At 35.7% G+C, this 12200-nt stretch overlaps 1 protein-coding gene across 4 annotated transcripts in view; it reads right to left on the bottom strand.

The window, feature by feature from the left end:
* LOC119696864 (phosphofructokinase, platelet) overlaps nt 1-12200 on the bottom strand; it is a 42678-nt gene that overhangs the window by 12971 nt on the left and 17507 nt on the right. For 2 of the 4 annotated variants that reach the window (XM_038126712.1, XM_038126710.1), the window contains exons 5-16: nt 9561-9726; nt 8868-8912; nt 8671-8779; nt 8129-8224; nt 7304-7396; nt 6832-6957; nt 6184-6248; nt 5414-5483; nt 2987-3133; nt 1993-2063; nt 1454-1541; nt 380-532 (exon numbers count right to left, since the gene is read on the bottom strand). In XM_038126712.1, the coding sequence (XP_037982640.1) occupies nt 380-532; nt 1454-1541; nt 1993-2063; nt 2987-3133; nt 5414-5483; nt 6184-6248; nt 6832-6957; nt 7304-7396; nt 8129-8224; nt 8671-8779; nt 8868-8912; nt 9561-9726 (1229 nt within the window). The remainder of the gene's footprint in view (nt 1-379; nt 533-1453; nt 1542-1992; nt 2064-2986; nt 3134-5413; nt 5484-6183; nt 6249-6831; nt 6958-7303; nt 7397-8128; nt 8225-8670; nt 8780-8867; nt 8913-9560; nt 9727-12200) is intronic. The other 2 variants (XM_038126711.1, XM_038126713.1) reach the window with 1 other exon arrangement.

Here is a 12200-nt window from a genome sequence, read left to right as displayed (position 1 = left end):
CTTCAGTGTTTGCTGCAGCTGGGTATACTACAACTCTACATATTATGAACAGGGATTTTTTTCCCCTCTACAATGTAAATGTTCATCCAAGTCTCAGCTTTAGGTTTCTTTCTTTCTCATACAACAAGAGATGCCATCTTATCTTGCATTTAAAAAATTTAGAGGTCATCGTAGTTTCAGCAGAAACTAAATGGAAGCATTTGGGATCCTAGACTTTCTCTTTTCTAAATTGGTGCTGTGACTGTGGTTATACCAAGTAATTATAATTTCCCAGATCACATTTCTGAAGTTCTGGTCTACAAAAATATCCAGTAGAAGCCAATTGAGTAAGTTTAAACAACTGCTTTGTTAGTATATGCACACACCAGAGCAGACTTACATCAGTTATAGTGTTCAGAGCAGTATCTGCACCAATGCTGAAATCTGAACCCGGTACATTGTTGGATACAGTTGCAGGAACCATAACCATTGGAACACAGAATTCATCATATTTCTCCCGGGCTGCTGACAATTCCAGAAGTCCAAGGTAAGCCTGTTGGGCACAGGCATCAGGTGAAAAATTAGGATGAATTAAGGAAGGGCAGAATTGGGAGTGACAAAATGAGAAGGGCCACAGGGGGAGCCATTTCTACCACAGCACACTTCAGCAAGTCAGAACACTAAGGAACCACTAAAATCTAACACAGACAAAAAAGAAAGCATTAGAAACAGGCATATACTTGAAAACAGTAAATAGAGCATATGTTCTCTTGAAAATGAATAATTTAGGCACAGAAGGTTGGTTTTCAACAAAACAAACTAGTTCCCCAATCTTCAGGTACTGTTACTCCTGATTTAAAAATCTTTATATTCCTGAATTAGGGTCATAGCTAACACCTAGGACAAAAAAGGAAGATACATTCTTTATCAAAAAGCAATGAGCACATTTTTCTCTGCAAGGATTAGGCAAACCACTTTCCTGAATCAAAATTTCAAAAATTAATTGTTTTTTTTTAGAACAAAGGAAACATGAAATACAGGGGAAAAAATACTTCTCTAGATCCATTACAGATTTTGACATGCACTATTATGTGACAGGAGTGGCTCAAATAAGGAACCATAGTGCAATTTCTACTAAGAGTCAAAAACTTCTCTAAAGATGTTCTAAGTATTGATACAGTATAGACTGAAACTTGCACAACAGAAGTTCTTAATTTATTTTAATACAAAAAACTGGAACTCATTTATCCATTTAGCACATCTGTTTAGCAGTTCTAGTCACTGTCTTGAATGCCAGCTTTTCAGAGAACCACTGATGGACAACACTTACGGTTCTAAACACTATCTATGTCATGTATCAAATACACATAGAATCAAATGCACCTTACATGAAGATTGGGTAAAAATCAAACCAAACTATTAATTTTGTTAGGAATTCTAGTCTACTTAGACATAATTAGATATTTCAGTGTACCTCAAATCCACCAATAACCATAAGGGCGTTAATGTTGTTAGTGCGCATCTGGTCAGCAATCTTCTCCAAATATTTTGCAGGAAGAGTACTAAAAATCATTAAACCAAAAGAAAAATAAAAACAATTTACAGACTCTGAAGCACTAAGAAGTCATTACTAAGCTGAAACCATAAAGTCAGCAGGAAACACAATGGTTTTTGTTTTACATATTTATCCATACAAGTAGCTCCTCCAGACAAACAATAAGGACTCATGTCAAGTGTAAAGAAACTGCAGGTTTGAAAGCCTTTAAAGTGTAAAGACCCCAGGAAATTTTTAAGTTGAGGTCCCAACTCCCACTCTTCAGAGCTGGTTCAGTACTATAAATATAACCAAGTTGGAACACAAGGATTTGAACAAAAAACAAACTCAAAAAACCCCAAAGTACAAAAATTGAGGACTTAAAAACACGCTATGGGAACAAAAGAACATGGAATCATACAGTGGTTATATAAAGCACTACAGTTCATCATATCAATTGACAAAAATATTGATGTTACCGTTTTGTACCAAGAATTGATCCTCCTTGACCAGTCCAGCCTCCAACATCTCCCCAGGAAATTTCCTTTATCTTTGAATAAAAGTAAAAAAGGAGATTTTTTAAAGTGATTATCTAATTACTTCTCTTGAGTTGTAGCAAACAACAGGTACTACTTCATGAAAAGCTGTTGGAAGAAGTTACTGGGCACTGACATCACTAAAACTAAATGAGGTCATTTGAAGAAAACAGCATCAAGAGTTTAACTCTATTTCTCTTGAATTACTACAGTCCATCTCAGTGACACCCCTGGATACCCTAATTGCTTTGTTGCCTTGCATTAGGCTGCAAGTCCTTTCCATTCTTCTTCCAGACCAAGATGAACCCTGTCTCTGTGTTTCATATCTCAATCCTATTTTCACATCCTCTCCTACTGAATGTGAAGCAAAAAAAAAAATAAAAAAAATCTAAAGTTAGGTCTTTGATGTAAGTTTTGGGATCTGTGGCTCCAGCCAGGCACCAAAATCATTAGTCTTGCATTCAGTTTACCTTTAGTACACCAACCAATGCATAACACTTAAAAACAGGCGAATACAAGAATCTAACTCACCTAAGGAAAAAAGGCTTCCTCCCTCATTAAGCACCATTTCAAAGTTTCTTACAGCAAAGGAATACATGTGCAATAGCTCATTGTTCAGAATCAGAGATTATTCTGCTACTCTGTGAAAAAACTTCAATATGCTAAACATTGACCACAATTCAAAGACAGGATTCATCTGAACTGATTTTGTAGCTCTGCAGCATGTGATTAGTAACATATAATAAATGACTTACAGACTTGAATAGTTGAGAAATACAGTTGCAATCTAGGTTTTATAGGTCTTTATGAATAAAAGCACTCAGAGAGCCAGTTCCCTCAGCAGTTATGACAGAACATACCTTCCAAGAACATGAACAAAGGTGGTGGTGTGGGATGGGGTACCTAGCACTTGGTAATGCACACACGTGACACTGACCTTCCCTCTAGCGAACCCTTCAAAACCATCAATGACAGCAAATATTTTGTGACCTTCAGTCATGCCAACTCTCACTGCAGCCCTCACGGCGGCATTCATTCCAGCTGCAGGGGCACCAACATTTAAAACTGCCACATTAAAATTAGTCTGCAAGATAAAAATAATATTTAGTAAGGACTTTGATTTCTACACCATGGTTAATTTGTACATCATATGCAGTTGCTAAATACTGGAATGCAGGAAACAAAATTTCAAAGCCCCTAAACATGTTGGACATTTAAAGTTAACTACAAGGTGCAGACACATTTCCCCACTTGCAGAATATCAAAGAGACAAACAATTTAAAAAAAAGAATGTTTTTTCTTAAATAAGACTTTATGATAATTCCATTTGGTTTACCAGTTAAATTATTCAGGTGTTTATATTCCAGCCCAGGTTCAAGAAACATAAAACAGAATCACAGAATAGTTTGAGTTGGAAGGACCATAAAGATCATCTCATTCCAACCCCCTGACATGGCCAAGGACACCTCTCACTAGACCAGGCTGCTCAGAGCTCCACCTAACCTGGCCATTGTTATTCAATCAGCTTCATGTTACTAAAGCAGGAAATTTTTTATTTTTTGCAAACACGCCAACAATAGCAAAAGGAAAAAAAAAAAAAGTAGGAACTGACTCTAGCACCACCGCATTTATGTGTGTATCATCAGTACACGGCAGAGAGAAACAGACAAGTTTTCAAATTAAGCTATTGGCCAGGTTTTTCAAGCAGCTGACAAAACATTAGTGAACATGAGAACTCAGCACCTATCCCAACACAAAACATTTTCAGATTTAGGAAGTTTTTAAAAGATTTCTGAATGACAATTATAACAATTTGGTCCTGCAGAAGAGGAAGAAGTTATTTAGCTTTAGTCTGGAAGATGAGAACTAAAAAAACACAAAACAAAAAAAATAGAACAGTTGTTGAGTAACTATCATGGAATCTCATCTGATTAAAAACCAAAACAAGCAAACAAAAACAAACAAAAAACCCCCAAACCAACAACAACTCCCCCCCAAAAAAACCCAATAAAATAGACACAAACTGGAGTATATGTAGAGGTTTTTTTGGGCTTTTTATTGGGTTCTGGTACAGTTTAAGGATTGTAGAAAAATGCAATGTTGCCACAAACAGCAAAATATAATGTGTGCAGAAGCACCGCTGAAGCAGAGCATTCAGCTGGCTCTTCTGATCCGATCAGCTTAGCTCTTTCCTCAATTCCTGTGACATGCACATTTCATCTACTTTTTAATTCCTATTCAACCTCTTTTACTGAAGGCTCACAGATTTCGTTAGTATGGTCAAATCTGAGTAGTTAGTAATTACACATGGCCTACATTTCCTTCTAATGCCATTTATCACAGAAGGTATGACAAAAGTATTAAAAAAAAAATACAAAAGCCCAGTGCTAACAGCCCTGGATTTGCATTGCTGTATTTAAAAAAAAAGCAGAAAACAAACCACCACCCGAACACCTGACCTGCCAAAGAAAATGTTAAATATCCATCTAAAAATCCTGAATTCCCTGATCTCTTGAAGGTCAGTTTTAGGTCCTTACTGTTTTATCAATGAAATTTTGCTCCTTAATAATATTGAGATGTTACCTCCAGTAATCATTACTCAAATATTTATTTGGGAAAAATATTTATAGAAAGTGTAACAGCAACATTGTTATGCAAATAAGGTAACAAATGGTCACAAGCCACAATTATAAGAGGAATTAACAAGTGAGATGACACAGTCACCAACTATGATCAAACAGAACTATTCAGTAAACTTCTTAAAAACAAAAATACGTTTTAAGATACGTTTGCGCACAAAATTTAGTGTCTGCTTCCTAAATAAATCCAAATTTCCTCTTATACAAATCTTAGGAACTACAAAGAAAATAAATGTCTGTTACTGTATTATGCAGAGTGACTTATTTCACATAAAGGTGATGGATCTGTCCCCAGTATTGCTTCCCATGAATTCCTGTATTTGCCCTTGCTCTTGAGTGGTTTTACCCTTCAAAAGGAAGGCTTAGAATTCTTTTAATTTAGAACCCTCCTTTACTGAAAGATTTTCAGAGTCTTAATCATGATCTTAAACCCCTCCTTCTCTCCATGGTAAGAAACAGAGAGCAAAACAGTAACTATTAGGACCAGACATTATAACAATTGGGACCAGCTGTACATCCAAGACAGAAGGAAACTGTCTACAGCAATTTTCTAGTTACAATTGTATTTCACTTTAAAAATCTTACTTATTATTAGAATAAACTAGTGTGCTTCAAGCATCTTTATAATATTTAATTTGTAACCTATGCTATAATAGACATTTGAAGGGAGTTATTAATAGATCCCAAAAGCAGACATACATTGCACATTCAACAAACCCCCTTACCTTTGGAAGCTCAGCATCTGGCCTTTTGTGCGACAGTAATTTGTACGTGTTAAGGTTGTTTTCAAAGCTCCTGAACAAATGAGCAAATAAGATAAGCAAATAAAATAGTAAAATTTTAAACTCACAGTTATTTTAAAGCAACATTTGAATTTTTCAGAAACATTAAATAACTGGTATAAAATATTAACACTATTGTTATTGCAAATGCAAAATATGGCAAAAACTGGAAATGAGAGAACAATGAAAAATATTCAATTCTTTAAGGTAAGAGTCATAAAATAGAAAACAACTATACAGCTAACAAATTAGTTTTCTAGACTGGGGAGAAAGCATTTTATTATCAGATGACTTGAAACAGAAATCACTCTCCTGACAAGACTGAAGAATACCTCCTCCAACATTACTGCTGGAAAACTACCAACTACTTACAAACAAGCTCACAGGACTGGCCTCAAATTCATGAACAAACAAACTTATGGCAGCTACCAGTAATACAGCACAGCAGCTTTTTGCTTTGTGGCCAGTTAGCCTAGGAACAGCTCCCAGTCTGACACAGCAGAGAACTACAGTTTGCTTTATTTTGCATGTTTTGGTGCAGGTAAGAATTTCAACTATTCTATTTAGGCAACTCTTCTGCCTCCTCTCATTCTCAAACCCATAAAACCATACAGTTAGTAAAATATTTAAAATAAAATGGCATGTGCCAGCATAACAGCAAAGCAACTATGTTTTTCTACAGCAAATAAACTGATACAAGCTATCAGCCATACCTTCCACGAAGCCTCACAGCCTCAAGAAATCTTCCCTCATCCATGGCTTTCTGGACTTCTTGAGTCTTGAAAAAACAAGTTGATTACTCAGTGTGTTTAAAAAACACAGGAGTTCGATTATTTAATATATTCCACGTGTTAATATATTTCCACAGTGAAAAAAGAAATACTGACAATTCCTCAATTTATGAGCTACCTCCTCTCATAGCATAAATTACAGAGTGGAGAAGAAGAAAGTAGAAACAAACGCCTAAAGCCTTAATGGGACAAAGAAATCAACATATCTATTATGCAATTTCTTCTTTCAGTTTAAATTGTGCAGTTTTAGTGAAGAAACCTGACTTGTGCATGACATGTAAATGGATGCAAGCATCCGAAGAATTTGTTGTAACAATAAAAACAGAAGATCTGAGATGAAATTTTAGAAAAAAATTAAGAAGCTATGTATTTCTTATTCCTTGATATTTTGCAAATGAATAGTGAATAGTAACAAATAGAGAACATACATGAACTTCATTATTCATTCCCAAAAATGGGAAAGTGCTGTACACATTCCATCAACGTCCTAATGAGAACAGGCAATTATTGAACATAGTAGCCTGCTGTAGTAAATAAATAACATAAACTGGCTTTTTGCCAGAGCCTCACCATCTGCACACACTCCATCAGAGGCAGACGGACAGCCTGGTTTCCAGACAGGGACACAACACAGGCAGGGGTATCTGGAGTAGCTTCTAAAAGGGCAAGCACGGCTTCCACACCCATTCGACTCGCCTGCAAGTAGAGAATGTGCTCAAGCAAGCACTGAAACGCACAAGGCCTCCAATCATAGCAATGGTCCTGATTTCTCCGTAAGTCAAGCTGACACAAATCACTCCTTGGGAAGGTGAAAAAGTTGTGGGCTGTTTACCCCCATAAGTACAGACGATTAAGCTTTGCATTTTGATCCTAAGCATAGATTCCTTCACAAAGTGCTTCACCACTCTGAATTTGACTTATTGTGAGGTTAACAGTTTGATTTGTCAAGGTCATCAGGTAGAGACCCATCCCACCCCCAAATAAATTATACAATGCAATTGTCCCATGTAGTGCCACGAGCAGTTATTTGGGGAATACTCACAAGAATTCTGTCAAAAGCTGAAGGGGTTCCACCTCTTTGCACATGGCCCAGGATGGTTACTCGGGTGTCAAAACCAAGCCGCTGAACCACAAGCTGCATAGAATTTCAAAATACAGTAAGTTTATCATTATCATTATTTATATGCATGTTAGCATCATGTACACTTAACACCATTTAGTGCTAAATGTTACTTCATAAAACTGCAATTCTGAATGAAGTCAAAGGTTTCTCTAAAACTGACAGCTGTGGAAAACAGAACTTCACAGTCACAGGACAGATAAACCCCAGGTAAAGCCAAAGTATCATAGCTCCCTTCCACCAATGACTATTTCCCAAAGTATTTCATAATGAGCCCTTAAAAAAAAAAAAAAAAAGCAGAAAAATTCAGCTTAAAAGTTTTCCTAATCTTAAACACCAATGAAATTTTTAGCAAAGCAACCATTTGGACAAGACTTTGTCCAAAGAATACAGTATTAGTTCACTGTGAGACAGACCAATATTAAAAATTTTACAAGACATACAAAGTAAAATAGGATTATAAATATAGGTTTGAGCTGATTTCAAACTACCAATTAAGCCACGCATGAAGCAGATGCTTTTGAACTGCTGTTGAATTACAAGGAGAAAAGGTTCCAATTAATTGCCACTGAAAACATTGCCCTCTAATTTGACTATGGAATTTTAGATGATAAAGCACAAGCATAAAATACAATTGTGTGATAAGCTACCTAATAGGAACAGATTTACTCTACAGAAATGTTATTGTTTACAATAAGCCCCATCTTATGAACAGAAATCTTGTATCATAAGGATGTTGACACTTACGTCCTTAACCTTCTCTGATGTTATAGGTTTGTTGTGGCAATCAATAGCTCCTTCAGCTACAATAATAATATTCAGCCTTTTCTTTCGTGCACGGTTCTGTAATAAAAATAAAGCACATTTGTGTAGTTCAAAAAAAACCAAGAGTAATCCACAACATAATTTTATAGTAATTTGCTCTACATTAAGCTGCTAGGATTTGAGGAAACATTTATTGTATTTGATGACTCATACGTGATGTATTCTCATACCTTTTATTTTCATACACATCTTTTCACTGATGAAGTAAAATGTCTAACATCAAATCGCTAGGAAATGTACACATATTGCTTATATAGATATAATTTTATGCAATTCCCAGGGTGGGTCATATGATTCCTCAAAACAATCACAGAGTGCAAAAAAATAAATGTTCAAGATCACAGAGAACTTTATGTGACACCAAAACCAAAGACTTGCTTAAAGTCCTGATCACTTTTTAATCACTGCTTTCAAATAAACATCCACAAAGACATCAGGGAATCTCAAACACATTAACAAATTACCTCTGAAAGCTTAACACACATTGTATCTTCCCAGCCTTCTTCTGGTGGGTATTCAGGAATAAACACCCAATCTGCACCACAGGCTAAGGCACTAACCAGAGCTAGATAGCTAAAAAATAGAACAAATGATTAGACTTTTATGGTTCAGATTTCTTTCATAATTGTACAATTCATAAAATGCTGAAGACAATACATACCCACAGTGTCTCCCCATAACCTCCAGAACAAATGTCCTCTGATGGCTGTAAAAATAAGAAAACAAATCAACTGAACCTAGTATGAAATGAAACAGCTCGTGTTCACTATGGTTACTGAACTCAGAATTCCTTAGCAAAACAGAAAAACATTAGAAAAATAAAATCATTGTCATATTAAATAACATATATAAAATTAAGTATCTTCCAATGCATAATTCATTTTCACTACTTTCTTGCAAAACATACTACGAGAGAAGATATGAACCTTTACTGGAAATGTAAATGATGAAGACCCACAGTTAAGAACTGTAATGGTATAGCTGTATTAAGAAAAAAAATTTAATTGCTTAATTCTTACTGAAATAAAGCTTATATAAGACAGATGCTGTTTTTGTACTATTCACGGTGTGTCTGGATCTTCTCTAACAGACTATGTCTGAAAAAGACAAAAAACACTGAAACCAAATCTGCCCCTAAGGCTGATGCAGTCTCTATGACTGCATACTTGAAGCACTGCCATGACGGGAATGATGAAAAAGCAGTTACTAAGAAAAAAAGAAAACAAGACATCTGAAACATGCAGCCAAAAAGAAATTTTATTTCCCCACCTACCTAACCTCTATTTAAAATGAACTTAAACAAAAGCACAAATGTGTGTATTTGTTATCAGTCTCTATAATGTGCTCAATTTACCTCTGAGCAGTGGTCATGATAGCATCCACAACTTCAATTATTCTGTGCAGAGCTGAGTCAGTACCTATGGTCATATCAGTGCCACAGAAGTCATTGTCTATGGATCCAACCATTCCCACAATGTTAAGGTAAGCATATTTCTTAACAGCTTCTGCATCAATCTTTCCTGTAAAGAAGTATTCAGAGAAAGAATGGTAAAACCACTAAAAAAAAAAAAAAATTAGACGTATTGCTTGGGTGCTCTACTTTTATAAACTAAACATATCCAAACATTAAATTATGTTTAGATATTTTAGGTAACAAGGTTAGTCAAAACTACAAACAAAAGCCAATCAAACATCCAAACAAAAGAATCCTGCACAGAACTCCTTACAGTAAGGAAGGAAATAAGAGCTTTTCAGTCCATCTCAAAGTGTCAAATAATTATCAAATTTTGTAACCAACCTTAAAATTGATGGTTTCAAATTAAAACAGTATCATTCAAACTGAAGTCTCAGTGTAGAAGGCGCAATGAAGAAGCAAAAGGATGCAAACTGGATGTGATTATGGGCATATGTAAACAGTTAGAAACCAGCATCCAACTTTGAAGACTTCTCTTTTGCAACACTGAAAGGCTCTGATTTCATGATTAATAAGCAAACAGAACAGAAAAGCTCCTATTCTAGCGGCGTCTCCCAAGACAGCAATGAAAATGCTGCATCATCCAAGAGTTCTAAAGGATCTCAAGGATGAAACACCTTAGCTGCTTAAGCACTTAAAACTACCTTAGTATCTGTGGATGGGATGGTAGTAAATATAATGCCAAATTTTTAACATGAGATTCAAGAATTATGTATCAGTGTGTTTAATGTCTACGTTACAGAAAAACAGCAGAAACCATAATGAAAAAATATAACTAATGTCCATGAAGATAAATATAACATTGTGAAGAAGAATCAAAATGTTTTCTATGAATGTATACCATGCATTACAAACCTCTTCTAGAGTTCCAAATGTGACTCAGTATCTGGTTGACATATTCTACTTAGATTTCTAAAAAGCCATTGACAAAGTCTTTTGCCAAAGGATTTTGAGGAAACTAAGCAGTCACTGTATAAGACAGAAGGCTTTTCATAGAGTAAATAATGTGAAACAGAGGGTAAAAAATACGAGGCAGAGGGCAGTGGTAAACACAACTTCTTGTATCTTAGGAAGGTAACCAATGGAGTTCTACAGGGATCTGCGCTGTTCAACACTCAGCAATAACCTGGAAAAGGGAACGAGCAGCAAAGTGCCAAAGTTTACTGATCAAACTGAATTACTTGGGATCTAAACATATGGAGTGTTTGAGAAGAAATGAAGACTAGCAAGACAGTGAGCAGTAAAATATCAGATGGAATTCATTGCAGATAAATGTAAACTAAGACACATGAAAAAAATGTACCCCAACATCACAAACAAAGTAACACTATTTCCAGCATAATATAAAAATGCTGTTTTCATTAATAAACCAGCTTCAATGCTCAATAGCAGTAAAAAAAATCAAAATATTAGAAAATACCAAGAAAAGAATAGAGAACAAAACAAAGATCATTATACTACTGTGTAGATCCATGGTTTGCCCTCATCTTGAATACTGGGTGCAGTTGTGGTCCTCCCCACCTCAAAACAGGGTAGAACTGGAAAAGGTTCAGAGAAGGGCAACAAAGATGATCAAAGATATAGAACTTACATATAAGGAACAACTAAGCAAACTAGGATTCTTCCATCTAGAAAAAGAGATGATGAAGGGAAAATAAGACAGCTGTAAAATCTCAAGTGGCATGCAGAGAGGAAGCAGGAGTGATCATTCATGGTTTATTCTAATACAGAAACTATGGATATCAAATGATCTAGAAGCCAGCAGGATCAAAATAAACAGAAGAAGATTCTTCACAATCTTCATTATTCAGTGAAGGTGCAGAACTCCTTGCTACACAATGTTTTCAGCAAAATTCTGTATGCTTTCAAGGAGACTGTATACATTCATGAAAGAGAAATTCATTAAGAACTGCTAACAGCATCTGGTTCAGGAAGCTCCAAAGACAGAAATGGATGGAACCTACCGGTTTTTATGTATTATGAGTAACACACAGCATGAACACAGCATTATTTTAGTCTTTATTCTTTCTTATACATTCTCCTGGATGCTATCAAAGGCAACTACTGGGCTGACTGTACTTCTATCAACAGCCACTTAATGTTCTCATCTTAAACCAATAATGACACACAGGAAGGAAAGCACCATAATTTAGTAACATACAAATGTGTAGCTTGTTGTAGGAAAGGAATTACCACCTCAGATTGGATACGAGAGCATAGGGCTTTTCAAGCAAAAGGTAAGAAGTTTAGATCCTGAAAATTATTCATAATAAAGGACAAAAGCCACACAGACTGCTGCCCATTAACTTATTTGGCCTTTTTTGGACCTTTATGATACACACAAGCAGATGTACAGAAACCAGAAACTATTATTTTATGAAGAACCACACACCTAGAATGAATACATTTGATTTTTAAACTTTAAATGCACCCTCTGGATACAGTCTGCACACCTACAGTTAGGGTTCATAGCTTCCCTGCAGACCAGAGGGGAAGTCTAGGGGGACCTGAGGGCACACT

The sequence above is a fragment of the Motacilla alba genome, chromosome 2 (genome assembly GCF_015832195.1).
Source record: "Motacilla alba alba isolate MOTALB_02 chromosome 2, Motacilla_alba_V1.0_pri, whole genome shotgun sequence".
NCBI classification, from domain to species: Eukaryota; Metazoa; Chordata; class Aves; order Passeriformes; family Motacillidae; genus Motacilla; species Motacilla alba.
This window is presented reverse-complemented; position numbering and strand designations above follow the sequence as displayed.